At 42.6% G+C, this 17888-nt stretch overlaps 1 protein-coding gene and 1 pseudogene across 5 annotated transcripts in view; one reads left to right on the top strand and one right to left on the bottom strand.

Moving 5' to 3' along the window:
- LOC145412565 (putative monocarboxylate transporter 5) overlaps window positions 1-17888 on the top strand; it is a 473562-nt gene that overhangs the window by 369755 nt on the left and 85919 nt on the right. For 4 of the 5 annotated variants that reach the window (XM_080282467.1, XM_080282469.1, XM_080282471.1 and 1 more), the window contains one exon: window positions 14921-15046. In XM_080282467.1, the coding sequence (XP_080138593.1) occupies window positions 14921-15046 (126 nt within the window). Of the gene's footprint in view, window positions 1-14920; window positions 15047-15948; window positions 16075-17888 lie in introns of all 5 variants that reach the window. The other variant, XM_080282468.1, reaches the window with a different exon arrangement.
- LOC145412665 (5S ribosomal RNA) lies at window positions 6774-6892 on the bottom strand (annotated as a pseudogene).

The raw sequence follows: 17888 nt of genomic DNA on the forward strand, positions 1-17888 counted from the left end.
TTTTTGTTGATTTGGCAAAGGCCTTTGACAGAGTCCCTAGAGAGGTGGTAAAGTGGGCAGTGAGAAAGCTTGGGTTGGAGGAGTGGCTGGTTAGGATGGTTATGGCCATGTACAGTATGTGGGTGCTTGCATCCAGGTGAGAGTGAATGGAGATTTGAGTGATGAGTTTTCTGTGAATGTTGGTGTGCATCAGGTGACAGTTTTGAGTCCCTTGTTGTTTATCATGGTACTTGAAGCCCTCTCACGTGACTTCAGAAATGGACTCCCGTGGGAGATGTTGTATGTTGATGATTTGGTGTTGATGGCAGAGAATGAAGGGGAGGCAGAGGAAAGTGGAGAGATGGTATGGGGCACAAGGGCTTAAGGGTAAATGCAGATAAAACAAAAGTGATGATATCTAGGCTTGGTGGCAATACAGTCAAAGAAGAGGGAGAGTGGCCATGTGCTATTTACCTCAAGGATGTGGAGAGTAACTCCATCTTGTGCAGTGTTTGTGATAATTCGGTGCACAAGAGATGTAGTGGTATTAGAGGTAGACTGCAAGATAATGCTGATTTCATGTGTGTGGTGTGTTGGGGAGAGCAGGTGGAGATTGTAAGGTGAAAAAGGATTGAACATGATGGTGAGTCTCTTGAGTGTGTGGAAGAATTTTGTTATTTGAGAAACATGTTATATGCTGAAGGTGGGGCTGGCGCTAGCTCTGTGGCTAGAGTGAGCTGTGATTGGAAGAATTTCAGGGAGCTGTTGCCTCTCCTGACACTGAGAGGCTCTTCCTTCATGCTAAGGGATCTTTGTATGCAGCAGGTGTTAGGAGTGTAATGTTGTATGGTAATGAGACCTGGGGAGTAAAGGAGAGGATATTTGCATGCTCAAACATACAGAAGTTACAGTGATTAGGTGGATGTGCAGTGCATCCCTGAGTGTGAGGCCTGGGGGGACTAGGTTTATGATGGAAGAGTTGAGGGATAGGATGGGGTTGGAGTGTATTGGTGTTGTGATGAGGAGAGTTAGATTGAGATGCTTTGGGCACATGGAGAGGATAGTTGATGATAATTGGGTGCAGAAAGTGAGAAGTGTTAATGTTAGGGGTAGGGCTGTGAGAGATAGACCAAAAAAACGTGGGACGAGATAATTGAGTGTGACCTCAGGGATATGGAACTGAACAGGGAAGCTGCCAGCAATCAAGCAGCATGGAGAGCCACCATTAGGTGGCCAAAGACGGTCATAGGCAAACATGTTGTAGCCTTCAAAAAGTAAACGAAATGATATATATATATATATATATATATATATATATACAGTGGGCTCACACAGTGCGCGTCACCGCAGTGCGCGATTCGCCTTGTGCACGAGTGACCAAAAATCATAACCAAAAACCCTTCAATACGCGAGTTTACCGCACAGAACGCGAGGCAGAGGCAAGGAGTGGATCAAAAATGCCATTTTCTACTAGTGCACGACCACCTCTCACAAAGCGCGTCATGTGTCGTCATGTTGATGCTCCAGACAGAGTCAAGTTGAGCAGCCTAGCGTGATGGAAGGCAGGACTGAGCTGTGTATGTCAAACATTAGCAAGATCCTTGCTGCCATGGATAAGCTCAAGGAAGAGGTGAAGGAACAGGAAGTGAGCAACCTAAGAACGGAGGAACTTCTGGTTGGTATCGACAAACTCTTCCGTTTCTACACAGACAGGCACAGGGAAGAAATAAACAGGAGAAGACAGACGCTCATAACACGCTACACACAGCAGGCTCAAGTTGGTGAAATAGCGGAACCATCGACATCATCAACTCCTGTTCCTGTTGAGGATGAAGAGGATGCAGTGTCAGAAGTGTCAGCATTGGACTTTGAAGGGTTTATGGGCGAAGTGAGTGACTTTGATGCTCCTGAGGAAGATGATCAAGAGGAGTCTGCGGAGGGAAGTATTGGTGCGGTGGGGAGTGCGGCGCTGTAAGTGTTGCCGCGCCTCGGAACCCCTGTTATTTAAGGTCATCAGGTCTGTTGTCTACTGTTGTTAAGGTGACTACCCATATTTTTGTTATTGTAGCTATAGCTTTAGTACAATGTCTGAAACATATGACCTTTATTATGTCTCTAAGGGCCAAAAAATGTCCAGGTATGAGGGGGTACCGCCCATATGTAATTATTCCCATAAGATTATGTATTCCTAGTACGCGAATTCCCAGTGCGCGAACTCGTGCACCGCCCAATCTCTCGCGCACTGTGCAAGCCCACTGTATATACTGTATATATATATACAGTATATATATATATATATATATATATATATATATATATATATATGTATGTATATAATTTACCTATCTGATGGAGCCAGGATTCCATGGGTTTGAATGATGAGTGAGTGGAAGCATGGCCCATTTAATGGGGCAGACTTAGGCTGTCTGGATGTTGCTACTCCTCACCCTATTCTAGGGAAAGGATGTCCGGAAGATAATGATGATTTTTTTCTTTTCTTCATTTATTTGAGATGAGCATGTGGAGTTACATGGAGAGACAGACAGGAGTGTTGTGGTATTGTAGTGGATTTTTGACTGTGTAGAGTGGATGGAGAATTAGAGACTGACTAGAAGAGAGTATGTTTATAAGGGAGAGACTGGGGATGAGAGGGAGGGAAGGAGTGGAGAGATAAATGAGAGAGGGTGTTGTGTATCAGAGGGAGGGCAGCCAAAGGGCAGAAGACAGGGCGACATGGAGGCGATTTATTTATAGCCATCCTTTATGGGATCAAGGTGTATGGGAGTAGGTAGATAGATAAATAAGTAAAAGTTCATCAAGAACCTGGTATATGAGCATGCTTGGGGTGGAATAGGCATGCTGAAATGTGCATATACAAATTTCTACAAGAGTATCTACTGCACTTTACCCATGATAAGCACCAGTAAATTATGCACCGGAAATTCAGTGTGAGGTCTCTATTGAGGTCGGTATTTCATGGTCAGAGCCACATTCTCTATTGATGTATGTTGCAGTTTACCCAAAGAACAAGCAGAAACAGTGTTCTCTAGAAGGAACTAGCACCGTACTTCAACCGCAAACATCAGTTATCATACGCTTGGGTAATATTCCCTTTTTTTTTTTTTTTTTTTTTTTTTTTTTTTTTTTTTTTTAAATAGAAACTACAGTACCCTCACGTCCAGTACGCATTTATCCTCTACTATTCTTTTCCAGTACAGTTGGCAAAAAAATAAAATACTTTATTACCGTACTGTAGTACGGATTTGTTGGGCTAGTATGGATCGGCCGCACAAAGTGGGCCAAATCTGAGGAGTTCTTATCTAGTACTGACGTGCTGCATCCAGTACTGTTACCTGTGCACGTGGGAAGATGGCCAACGTTGAAGAACGTTTCCCCAGTACTGCTGCATCAGTCCAAGATGCCTTCCTTGTGACTCATGACATGTGCCACTCAAATTGCAGTATTGCACTTCTCTCTGATTACGAAGAAGACGATGTATCAACATGTGACTATGAGGGATTTATGAGAGAGGTTGAGGCAGAGAGACCTCCTCAGGATGCTGAAGGCCCTCCTCCAGGGGATCAGTAGGACCTTTTACAACCTCAGAAACCTCTCCTCCTTCCACCCACAAGCCCATTACCACTCATCTTAAAGGTTGGCAAAATCTTAGTTGTGTCAAAATGTAGTTAAGTTGAATATGGGGGGGACTTTTTCAAGGCTTGTCTGACATATTTGATATTTCCCATAAGGTCTGTTGTTTGTCCAGTATGGATTTAGTCCAGTACGGTAGTACTGTCTGACAAAAATATCGTACTGGATGCGAGGGTATTGTACAAGCGAGACTTGCTTCAGAGTATTGCCACAAGTTATAGGTATATGTATGAGGAAATAGTTTTGTGAAAACAGAGTTTCTTTACAAAACAGCACAAAACAGTATCTTCACTGATATATAGGAAATTATGATGGCACGATTGCCCCATGCCTTGGAGCAGTTGTCTTGGTCTTTATAAAATTAAACTATTTTCATACATAAACACTGTTTGCCAGTGGCAATTAAACCTTTAAACAAACATTAAACACTGCTGAGAACAGAGTTTTATGAGATAATAGAAAATCATACAATGGTGAGAACAGAACTTTATGAAATATTTGAAAATCATGTAGCATACACAGAATCATTGTTAAATCTAATAAAAATGTATTGACAGCATCCCAGAGTAAAAAATTTAGTGTACAATGAGACCCTTGGCACAAAAAATATCTTTAAACATGAGTCTCCCCTTCACAAACTCAGTTTTCTCTCATTTCAAAACAGTCCGCTCCATAGATGTGATGGGAATGTGTGTGACCTCAGGCTCCTTGTAAATCAGAAACCCAGACTTCACTTTCTATGATTATAGTTTATGAAAAACATGAACATCCCATGCAGTGTGTTCTGGCTCAGTCAGGCAGTGTAATACATGTAGATAACGATAGTTTTTTCCATGGCCTCTGCCTGGAAAGCACATTGGAAAATACCAGTAATCATCCTTTTCCATCCATCCCACAGTCAGGGCTTGTACAGTAAGTCCACACTGTCATATTGGAATTTACCTGTAAATTAACAAAGAACATTGGCTAGTTGTTTTTAGTGTGTGAAATATGTTCACAACAATTATTACCACTATTGCATGCATTAATACAGTTATGCCTTTCATTGATAGATTATCAGTAAAAACATATACCCAGTTTCGAGCTAATGTTTTGTTTTTCGTTTTTGAAGACTCCAACATGCTTGCATGTGTCGGTCTTCGTCACCTAATGGTGACTGTCCATGCTGCTCGATCTCTGGCAGCTTCCCTATTCAGTCCCTTATCCCTGAGGTCACACTCAATGACCCCATCTCATGTCTTTTTCAGTCTACCCATCACAACCCTACCCCCAACATTAACATTTCTCACTTTCTGCACCCAGTTATCATCCCCCATCCTCTCCACATGCCCAAACCACGTCAGTCTACCTCACCTCATCACAACATTAATACACTCCAGTCTCATCCAACCCCTCAACTCTTCCATCATAAACCTAGCCCCCCCGGGCCCCACACTCGGGGATGCACTGCACATCCACCTAATCATTGTAATTTCTGTATGTTTGAGCCTGCGAATATCCTTGTCCATTACTGCCCAGGTCTTACTGCCAAACAACATTACAATCCTAACACATGCTGCATACAAAGATCCCTTAGCATGGAGGGAGAGCCCTGTCAGTGTCAGAAGAGGCAACAGCTCCCTGAAGTTCTTCCAACCACTCCTCACTCCAACCCCACCTCCAGCACATAACATGTTTCCCAAATAACAAACTCTTCCACTCATTCAAGAGACTCACCAGCAAATTCAATCCTTTCATGCCTGACAATCTCCACCTACTCTCCCCGACACACCACACACATGAAATCAGCATTATTTTGCAGTCTGCCTCTAATACCACTACATCTCCTATGCACCCACTTATCACAGACATTGCACAAGATGGAATTACTTCCCTCGCCCTTGTGGCAAATCGCACATGGCTGCTCTTGCTCTTTTCTGACAGTACCACCTCCAGCCTTAGATACGATCACTATTGGTTTATCTGCATTTGAGCCCTTGTGCCTCATACCATCTCTCCACTTCCTAAATCCTTCTGCTGCCTCCTTTTCATTCTCTGCATTCAGCACCAAATCATCAGCAAACAACATCTTCCACAGGAGTCCATTTCTTATGTCATGTGAGAGAGCTTCAGGTACCAAGATAAATGACAAGGAGCTCAAAACTGACCCCTAGTTCACACCAACATTCATGGAAAACTCATCACTCAAATCTCCACTCACCCTTACCCACATACATGACCATAACCACCCTAACCAGCCACTCCTTGATCCCAAGCTTTCTCATTGCCCACTTCACCACCTCTGTAGGGACACTGTTAAAGACCTTCTCCAAATCAGCTAAAACAAAGTACAGTACAGTTCCCTTTTCTTTCCCATATATTTTTCTTAAAGCTGTCAGACAATGAATATGGCATCATTGGTCCCTCAGCCTGACATAAACCCAAACTGCATCTTATCAATATTCACACTTTCTCTAATTATACCTTCTAGAACTCTTTACGTTACCTTCATTATCTCACCTAAAAGTTTCATGCTTCTATAATTTCCCCTGTCCGAGAACAGTGATCCCATGTGGATGTGTGCCTCCATTGGAAGCTGACAGCCATATGTGTGAGACAAGATGGCCACTCACTGTTTATATGCACATCAAAACACCACCATTATCACAAAAAAATAACATTGTGCAATATTAAGTGGAGATATTAATGAAAATTGTAACTTGGAAAATACTGCATTGCTGGTTTCCAGCACTGGGGGGTGCCCTTGGTAACGACTCATACTGGCCCAGAACATACTTCAGGTGGGTGGCAGACATGTTTTTTGAGATTTTAGTTTATGTGGCCCCCATGCCCAATCGACCACAGTATGCGATTTCTTGGTATGCAATCTGTTTTCACTTACGTAACCCAGTCGCATTCCAGGGTGTGACTGTATCATAGCCACAGTTACCCCATACAACCTTGGCACATTTCCTCATTGATGCATATAAGGGACTATGTGCTGTATGTTGAAAGCTGTAAATACACGTTTACTATAACATACCTTATTCATTCATTCATTGCCAGACGCCATGTATCCCAGACGGGGTGGCCAATGGCTCAGAGTTAATTGTTTTACAGGGAGGAGCACTAATCCTCCACCAACCCCACTTGACACGTAGGGATGCCAACAGCATCTGGTGTTCCCAGGTGGTCACCCATCCAAGTACTAACCAGACCCAACGTTGCTTAACTTCGCTGATCGGACGGGAAGCAGTGTACTCAACGTGGTACATACCTTATACTGTCCTTAATTACTGACAGCATTTTGAATTATGCGGGCAACTTTATTCATTTAGCACCATACCTTGGCATTTCAAGCAAATATTTTGTAGGAAATTTTTTAATAAACATCTGTTGTTTGCAGATGATGCTGTGTTGTTGAGTGAAGACGAAGGGGAGCTGCAAGGCTTGGTGGATGAGTTTGGGAGAGTGTGTAAGAAACGGAATCTAAAGGTGAATGTAGGGAAGAGTAAAGTGATGGTCTTTGAGAGAGGTGAAGTCAGTGAATGTACAGCGAGGTTGGATGTTGAGGAATTGGAAAATGTGAGTACGTTTAAGTACTTGGGTAGTGTGATGAGTAAGGATGGAGGTTTGGAGGGTGAAGTGCTTGAAAGGGTTCAGCAGGGAAGAAAGGTTGCTGGTTCTTTGAAAGCAGTGATAAGCAACAGGGAAGTGAGCATGGAAGTGAAAAAGTTACTACATGACAGTATTGTGATACCAACTCTAACGTATGGAAGTGAAGCTTGGACGTTGTTGGTAGGACATAAGTCAAGAGTGAGAGCAGTGGAAATGAGTTATTTAAGAGGAGCCTGTGGAGTCACATGGAGAGACAGGCTGACGAATGAGGATATAAAGGAGCGTTGTGGTGTGGATGTGGATGTGATAGGAAGTGTTATGAGGAACACACTGAGATGGTTTGGCCATGTGGAGAGGATGGAGAGCAAGAGACTGACGAAGAGAGTGTTTGTGAGTGAGGTGGAGGGGGAAAGAGGGAGGGGGAGGCCGAGGATGAGATGGAGGGATGGGGTGGAGAGGTATATGAGAGAGGGGGGTGTGAGTTGGGAGCAGGGCAGTGAAATGGCGGGGGACAGAGCAACATGGAGGCAATTTGTTTGTGGCCACCCCAAACGGGATTGAGGCGTCTGGCAATAGATAGATAGATAGATTAAAAAGAGCACAAAGTAATCATGTAACATGATGAAATTAAGGGATTATATAGAATATTGAGTAGTAAACAAATTCCACATAGTTACTGTATATTTCAGTAAGTAATACATATTTGGCAACCACTCATACAATGAACACTTTCAGGTAGTTAGCACATATACCCTGGACTTGGTGTGATTACTCCACTGTATGGTGCACTAAAAACTCATTTTTGGCAAAAGTGCAAACTACATAAGGTTGCTTGAGTATTTTTGTCAACAGTATATGCTTACTTTACAGATGAGTAATTTCATTTTTCTTTGCTATGATGCCATTGATTATATTCCTTTACATACAGCTGCATAATGAATTTAAAACAATTGTTCATAAACAGCAGCTGTGGTTAAGGAAGAACTTACTGGTAAAGTGGAAGACTAAAACCCAGGAGAGCAGTAACATGAAAAATTGCATGGCCACATATATGGCAGACACTAGGCTGCAGTAAGTGTCCATATAAAATCCAGTTATCTCTCAGTTATCAGACATAATAGAGCCATCAGTACGTCCGAGTATGGACAAAATCTGGATATGGAGCAATAACCTACCCATACCCAAATTACTATGTATGTACAATACCCCTATTAACTGTGGCAGTGTTTTACGGTCTTTCAGCTATATAGACATCAAAACACGCGTGGGAATATCCAATAGAATGCTAGACACTAAAAAAAACAATGCATAAACAATAAAAATCCAAAAAAATTCACAGTACTTACCACCCAGTGAATGGTGGACAGACATTGTAATCTGCTAGTCTTCAGCTGGTGTAGTTTAACATATGTCAGAAACCTCCTCCTTCTCCATCCACTGGAGCTGGGTGATGAGTGATGTGTGTCGAGGCGATGGAGGCCTACCCACCTCAGGAGACTCTGAAGAGAGCACAAGTTCACGTCTAACAGCAACTCAGTGACTGTTGATGTGCTCAGTTGTGAGTGCGGGAGTGAAGAATGGGGACAAGATGGTGGTGGTGAGGAGAACGGGCTTGCATGCATGAGGGTGGCAGGCTTGAAAAAAGAGTCAGTGTTGGACTGACAATAGGTGTGACAATTCTGACGGAGGATGGCAGTGTCCCTGACTGCACCCCAGATCCATCGCAATCTTCAGTGGCATCAACTTTGTTTTGCAGTGCAGGTGCTCAGCATATTCGACCCTTTGCTCGTCCTCTAGCACCACTTGCACCTCATTGAGGAACCTGCAGTGGTACAGTCTCTTTGCTGCCACAATACACCTTGGACCATTGGTTGAATGAGAGCAGCTGTATTAGGTGGCAGAAACATGCTCTCTATGATCATTATCAGCAACCAATTCCTTCTCAGACGGATGTGCAGGGGCACTGTCAAGGATGAGGAGTGCCATCGCTTGGTCGCAAATGATGCCAAGTTCCTCCATTTGATAACGGATAACCTCCTTGATAAATTGTCTCTGGAACCAATCTTTGAAGATCTTACAGTTAAACCAGGCTTTCACAGAATGGTACCACACAACAGGCAGGCTATCCATCAACCCACAGAGACAGCATGGCTGTTTTGCGCATCCAGCAATATCAGACTTTAGGCAGTACATCCCGGTAGCATTGGCACAGCACAAAACCAAAACATGCTGTTTGGACAACTTCTGACCAGACACAGTCTTCTCCCTGTCTTCCACCAGGGTGTTGGTGGGCAAGGAGAGGTAGAAGAGGCCAGTTTCGTCAGCATTGTACACTTGACCGAGAGCAAGATCATTATCCTCAATCAAACACTGCACTTTCTGGCAAAATAGCTGAACATCCTCTGCTGTTGCATCCAAAGTCTCTTCACATGTCATACAGCCAATAAGTCCATGTCGAAGTTTGAACTAGAAGAGCCAACTTTCAGATGTCTCGAAGTTGTGCATGTTGTGTAGGTGTGCAGACTTCTTGGCTTCCAGCTTCAGCTCGGTCCCATGTACAAGCACGCTGGCGTCCAGTTGTTGGTGGAACCAAACCAAAGTCAACTAGTCGATGACAGCATTGCGGGGCTGAGACATCACCTTCCGTGTTGCCCTATCAAGTGGCATCACCTTAGTCGTATCCGTACTGAATCAGCATGGCCTGTGATTTCTTGACATCAAACAATGTTGAATGGGCCAGATCATGTTCTCACAGAATACGTGAAGTGGTCCAGCCCAGATCAACCTTGCTTAATATCTCTTGCTTCTTCTCCAGAGGCAAAATCTTCCTCTTTTGTTTCTAGGATCGTGGTGGGGCCATCATCACACACGCGAGAATGCCACAGAGGAAAATCAAGGCCTGAAGAAGGTAGGGAACCACCACAAATGCAACAGTGGAAGAGGCCATTGTTACAACTCGGCCAAGCACGTCCACTTTCGTGAGACAAAGGCAGGAACTGACGTGCAGTACCGCCACGTGAACACAGTTCTGCCATGTCTCTACCCCCGCTTGACTATGAGTATACAAGTAAAAAGCACCAAACTCACCTATGAGCACAAGGGTCAATTTCGCTTAGCCAGGCAAATGTTGCCATGCAACAGCAACACTGGATCCATGTACATCTTGGCCTCTGGAAGCATCTGGGTAATCTTGCCGGCCAGACATCGTGGACCATTTGGTGGGAAGGCAGACAGCTGCGTGTGCCTGGAAGCATCTGAGTGATCTGGCTGGCCAGGGGACTTTGACCATTTGGTAGGAGGTGGACAGCCATTTTTGCTCAGCTCATGGGTTAGGATCTGTATTACTCGTGTGTGGCCGGTAGTCTCCAAATGATCCAGGTGGCAGGGGGACCTCGACTGTTCGGTGAGGAGGCAGACAGCCATTTTTGCTCAGCTGGTGGGGTAGGGCCTATTGCCCACACTTGGCTAGAGAAACCAGCTGGCTACCCAACCAGTTTTTTATATTTGTTGGCCGCCCAACCAGTGATGTCGGAAATTTCAAGCTCAGTATGGACAAAAAAATCCTGATACGGAAATAATAGAGGCAAGGCCTAACGTTCAGATACGGAGCATGTCAGGATACAGAACGTCTGGATAATCGAGTGATTATTGTTGTTGCAACACAGACAAAAATGAGTTGGTACTTTGCAGGTGGGAGTGTCAGGCTATATATGGCCAGGGACAGACATGGCATCAGCACTGTCTGGTAGGCACAGCCTCTCCTATTTTGTAGACAGTTTTACTGTTGAATGAGGGTTGCAATGCTTGATGAATGAGCCTGGAAGTGCATGTTTTAAAAAAAAAATTACAGTAGAATTACTGTTTCGTAAGAGATGTGAAGTAAATGAGTGCATGGTGAAGTAGGATAGTCAGGAAATAGAAACTGTGAATACTTTTAAATATCTAGATAGTTCTGTAAGCAAGATTGGGAGTTTGGAAGATGAGCTGCAAGTAAGGGAATGAAGGGAAGAAGGAGAATTACAGTGCTTTGAGTGCAGTGGCAAGGAAGAGAGGAGTGAGGGTTTGAGTAAAGAAGTTGTTACCTGACAGTATTCTGACCTCCACTCTCAGTATATAGAAATGAAACTTACTTTGCTAGGAGGATGCAAGTCAAGAGAGAGAGGAGTGGAAATGAGTTGTCCAAGAAGAGCATGTGGAGTTACATGGAGAAACTGACGTATACAAAAAGAATATTTGAAGCCTTATGGTGTTGATTTGGGCATGGTAAAATGTGTTAAGGAGAAACATCCTTGAGTTTTTTGGCTATGTGGAGATAATGGAAAATGAAAGACTGACTAGGAATATGTATGTGAGTGAGAAAGGGAGATGGGGGGGGGGGAACTGGGAATGAGAGAGATAGAGAGAGGGAGGGATGGATAGAGAGGTATATGAATAAGAATAATGTGAGTTGGGGGGAGGGCATCCTGATGCCAGAGGATAGAGTGATGTGAAGATAACCTGTTTACAGCCACCTCCTCTGGGATTAAGGCATGTGGCTTTGCTTTTGATAAAAAATGGATGAGGCTACTGATTGAAAGATTGTGGGATCAGTCTCTGAGGAGGTAAGAATCTAATGAGGTAAGAAGCAACCAGCTTTCACAAAATACATATCTAAGTACTGTACAGTATTGACAGTTTGGTATTTGTGCCAAAGTAGTGATGTGAGGGTGTATGGTGTAGCTATACTTTAGTGCATGAGAGGATTGTTATGCATCTAGGAATGGATTGGCAGCAAATAAAGTAAAAATTAAAGTAACTTCTATGTCTCATTTATCAAGCACATGGATATTTAGCATTACTATAGACTTATTTATTCATGAAGTAGTAGTGAGTTAATCAGCTGTTCAAAGTTAATGCCACAGTACTGGGACTTGTATAGTTGTCTCTTTACTCGGCCCCTTGTATGTGCAGGGTTTAAACTGGTGAAACTCAAATTTATACATCTTACAGTTGTTGACTGGCACTGACAAGAAAAAGAAACCTACATGTGGTGGCACTGTGTATCCTGGGTGGAGCAACTGAGGCATCCATTTGGGTGCCAAACTTCCACATATTTCCCAGCACCTTTCCATGGGGAAGGATCCTGGTCCAACCCTGGTGATGCACTGTCTGCTGCAAGGGGATGCCAGTTTCCTATATGATTTACTGCAATGTATTTGTAGGACAGACCCACAGATGCAATTGCTTACCTGTGGTCTGCAGATCTGCTTGGGCAGACAGACTAGGGTTAAGCAACAGGCACTTTGGTTAAAGTAACATAATCACAAATCCATTCCAGCAGGAAATAAATAATATTTTTTTTAAATCACCCCATTCTCCATTCTTGTGTGATTTAAATTTTCTTAGTATGTCAGTTGTTGTTGTTGTTGTTTCATTTTGTTTCATTCAACATGCTTGCAAGCATCAGTTATGGTCACCTGATGGTGCCTGTCCATGCAGCTCATTTTCTGGCAGTTTCCCTATTCAGTTCCTTATCCCTGATGTCACACTCTGTGACCTCATCCCAGGTTTTATTTGGTCTTTATCTTGAAACTGTACCCTCGACATTCACACCTCTTGCCCTCCACATCCAGTTGTCATCTTCCATCCTCTCCACATGCCTAAACCATCTCAGTGAACCCCTCTTCATCACAGCACTAATACATTCAAGTCCCATCCTTCTTCTCAACTCAATCTTTGCATTCCCTACCCTACCATTCCTCTCATTCTAGGATAGACCACACATCCATCTAATCATTATCATATCTGCAAGTTTGAGCCTACAGATATCCTCTTCCTTTACTGTCAAGGTATTCCTACCATACAACATTGTACTTCAAACACATGCTGTATACAAGGAGCCCTTCGGAAGGAGAGAGGGCCCTCTCAATGTCAGGAAGGACAACAGCTCCCTGAACTTCTTCCAACTACTCCTTACTACCCTAGCCTAGCCACAGAGATAGCTCCAGCCTCACCTTCAGCACATACAATGTCCCCCAAATAACAAAACTCCACACACTCAAGCTAGCAAAAGCAGTTGTTTCCTGCCTTTCAGTCTCTGCATGCTGTCCCCTGCACACTGCAGACACGAAATCAACATTATTTTTCAGCCAACCTCTTAATAATATTACACCTCTTATGCACTCACTTATCACAAACACTTCACAATATGAAGTTACTCCCCACACCCTGGTGGCAAACTGCACATTACCACTCCCTCTGGTTTGACAGTACAATACTGCCACCAGCCCTAGATATCATCACTTTTGTTTTATCCATGTTTACTTTCAAACCCTTGTACCCCACTCCATTTCTCCTCTTATTTCTTTCCTCTGTCTCCCTCTTATTCTCCACAATCAACACAAAGTGATCAGCACGCAAAATCTCCCATAAAAATCCCATTATGAAGTCACATGAGAAGACTTCACGCACCATGATGAACAGTAAGGGGTTTAAGACAGACTCCTGACGCATGCTAACATTCACAGATATCTCATCACCTCTGTTCCCTCTCACCTGGGTGCAAGCACCCTTATACATTGCCATAGCCACTCAAACCAGCCACCCCTTGATCCAAAGTTTTCTCATTGCCCACCTCATCACCTCCATAGGACCTCTGTCAAATGCCTTCTCCAGATCAACAAAAACAAAATACACCTCCCTATTTTTTCTTGTGTACTTTTTCTGAAGCTGTTGGACAGTGAATATTGCATCACTGGTTCTTTTGCTTGGCATAAATCCAAACTGCACCTCATCAATATTCACTTTTTCCCTTATCATATCATGTAACCTTGATATTTGCTGTGTTGTTAGCCTTTTATTCATGTAAATTAAAATAACAGGAGATATAACTTACTCTCAACAAGTTTATATACAGCTGCAATGTCTGCATTTTAGCAGCAGGTTGAGCTGTGGGGAATACAAGGGTGACATATGAATATAAAGACCAGTCAATATTTCTTTGTACTATATATTTCAGAAGTATCCTAAGTATTCCATCTATTGATTAGCATCCAGTTCATGTGAAGTCAAATGATCAGATTGCAGGAAATGTTGTTAGGAATAGATTTAATCATAGCCCATCAGTGAATATGCAACACTTTTTATATGAGCAGATGAAGCAAGTGCTAGTCTTGTACAAACAGATAAGCAAATATTTTATTAATACATTGCCAGTCAGTGTTTTTAAGGTGCTCAGAAGTGGTGTTTGAGGGATGGCATTGGGCCAGAGGTGAGAGAGGTAGTCTTGGAGGGTATTCACACTACCCTTTCTCCCATAAGTTATTACAGTACACTCCTTCCAGTGACTTCTATCTCAGCATCAACTCTCACTTGTGTTAACCTTCGTGGATGTAGGGGGCCGAGTGTAGTTCCTGTTTATTATGAAGGCCGATTATATAAGTGTTAGTATATTTCCCAGTGTTTTAATAATCATTTTGTGCATTTTTATTTTTAATATTGCCAACTACTGTTCTGCATCTTGTATTATATGTGCAAACCCCATAATAATTGCCAGGTATGCTTTGTTTTGCTGTCCACTTCCATCCTGTACTTATGGCATTGCATATATGGGTGAAGTGTATCCATGTAGTATTGGCCTCTGTTATTGTCAACCTGTGTGCAGTTATCCCACCTTGTTGCTCACATACTAGCCTTATCATTGTTATCTCTTCAGCTCCGTTCATCGCCCTCACTTCCATCATCATAGTGGACCTGCTCAGCCTAAGGCAGCTCACCAATGCCTTTGGGCTCCTGTGTATCTTCCGTGGAGTGGCCGGCATACTGGGTCCTCCTGTCTCAGGTACCAGACCACACATGGCTGCATCTATTCTCCCAGCAGGGCTGGGAGATAATGCCCCACCCACCTTCCCCTCCCATAGGAGAAGTAGTATGGCAGTAGTGGTGACTATTGGGGATGGTGGCTGTGGTTGTGGTTTTGGTCATGGTTGTGGTGGCACTGCTGCAGAAGTTGTCCATACTTCATTATCACAACTGTCATCATTCATCGTTCACATATTTTTCTGTCTTCTTTGTGTTTGACTAATTGACATCGGACTGACTCATAGACATATACTACATATTCACTAATAGACAATTAATTGGCATGATTAACTTGTAGTACAGTACAATAAATGGATCGTCAGTTAACATTTAGTTGACAAGAATATCACTAAAAACTCAAACTTCTGCTCTGTACTTGCATGATTAATGTTAGCATTGACTGGCTTTCTGAACAAAAAGTATATGTTACTCTCATTAGCATATGCTTGCCATTAATGATGTTTTAGTAGAGACATTTAGAAGCTTTCCTGCAACAACTAACCGGCTATACAGTAAATGTATTCAGAGACGCTGATAAGAAGTTTTATGACTTATTACTGTATAGGACTTCTTGTTTAACAGACATAACTAAATAACTTGTTCAAGAGAACTCTTTTCTAATGAGGAATATATATTTGATCTTCAATATTCTGAAGATCAAACTGCTTCCTTACATGTTAAGCACATCCTCACCTAAATGTTTTAAGATATCATGTGTTTATTCAGCAGCTGTCAGACTGTGCTCAGCTTGGCATAACAAAGCTAACAGCCAAGCAGCATGAAGAAAAGTAAGGCAGTAATGCTTTTACTGTCCATATGGTAAGTAAGTTGTGTGGCAGCAGCAGCAGCAATAGTACTAACATGGTAGGGGCTTTATTGCAGCTGCGTACATCTCGCTCTCGTCCATCATCTTGGTACAACTGCTGGGTCTGTCGCAACTCACCAATGCCTTTGGGCTGCTCATCCTTTTCCGAGGGTCAGCCTCGATGGTGGGCGCTCCCATCTCTGGTAAGAGCTGCAGCCTTCCTCATCACTGATTTTTTTTTTAACAAGCCACACTGACACAGTGCGCAACATCGCCTGTATAGCAGCAACATTGATGAATTCATTAAATACAGCTTCTCAAGTGGTTGGTTATGAATGAATATACTGGTAGCATATATTTTCCTTATATGAATGGCTCCAGTACCATAGTTTTAAAGGACTGGTGTGTGGCTCATCTTCAGAGATATCCCACATATTGACCTTTACTCAAGCATTGTGTATTTCTTGATATATATATTTTCTGCTTTTTGTAAGCTTGCCATTAAGTCATATGGTCAAAAGAAAGATATGGGCTGGCTCCAAACAAACTGAACTGATGTTCATTGTTTACCAAAGTATTTAAAAGTTTTTCAAACAGTACAAGATAGTATGCAGGTATAGTACTGTACCTTGTTTATGGCTTTATGAGAGGAGCCTGAGTCAGCAGCAACTAAAAGACAACATTAATGTATGGAATGTTCAGCTGTATATTGCTGATAGCGTCAGGGAACTGTGTATGTTTGAGACGGCTGTAATTATTGCTAGCTGATTGCGAGTTAAGGATCATTTGACATAACATTGTGTATAATGGTGCGTAAGGGAATACTGATATATAGTTTATTTGCAGCAGTTTTTTTCATGGGTGTTAATGTGGTTGATTCATGAACAGTAAATATGCTACCCTTGTGGTATGTGTAAGATACCATTTGTCTGCCAAGACTGTTGTCTTGATTAAGGAGTACATGTGAAGAGTCAGTAGATGTTGTGCAAAACACCATAATGAAAAAAATATTTAGCATATTGTAGCATCATGCATTTCTATTGAAATAAGTCGTCATAAGTCCACTTCACTTTTTTTTTTTTTTTTTTTTTTTTTGTCATACATGGTATGCCATATCAAAACAGCATACATGGTATGTTATATCAGTATCTGTAAGATGTTTTGGAGTATTTCCCTAATACTAAGTGCATGAAATTAATGAATAGCATATTAATCAGATGAGTGATGAGGAAACTGCTGTGAATTAGTTACTGCATGTATATACTTGCTATGTCATGCTGAGTGAGTTCTGGTACAGTATAAACAAACCCTGTCAGAGACCATCTGGGAAGTAAGGTCAGTACACTGTACATGGTAGTTGCAGAATAGCATCACAGCTTGGTAAGGTTGGGGCATGATTTGATCTGGGGCTCACGTGTCAACTCAGTCAGTTAAAGGTCTAAAGTGTTAAGTTAATTTCAGCTCTCCTTCAGAAACTACTATCAGATCCTATTCCTGTAGTATCATTTAAGTGAGTTTGGTGTAGCCAAATACAGCATTAATACCTTGAGATGCATGGCTAGTTGTGTCTGGGGAGATTTTGCATCAACCAGAGTTATATCAACCAGGTACACTGTAGGAAAACCATTATGGAATAATGCCCCCCCTTTTTTTTTTGTATACAGTATCTCTACCACAGATTCTCAAAATACCTTACCAACTCACAAAATGTAATGATAATGTACAGTACTCCACACACACACACACACACACACACACACACACACACACACACACACACACACACACACACACACACACACACACACACACACACACACACACACACACACACACACACACACACACACACACACACACACACACACACACACACACACACACACACACACACACACACACACACACACACACACACACACACACACACACACACACACACACACACACACACACACACACACCAGACAAGAATAGCAGATGTAAAGAAAACAGCGGAGAGGAATGACCAGGAGAT

This window comes from Coenobita brevimanus, chromosome 93 (genome assembly GCF_032717465.1).
Source record: "Coenobita brevimanus isolate Jiangsu-jjx chromosome 93, ASM3271746v2, whole genome shotgun sequence".
Lineage (NCBI taxonomy): Eukaryota > Metazoa > Arthropoda > Malacostraca > Decapoda > Coenobitidae > Coenobita > Coenobita brevimanus.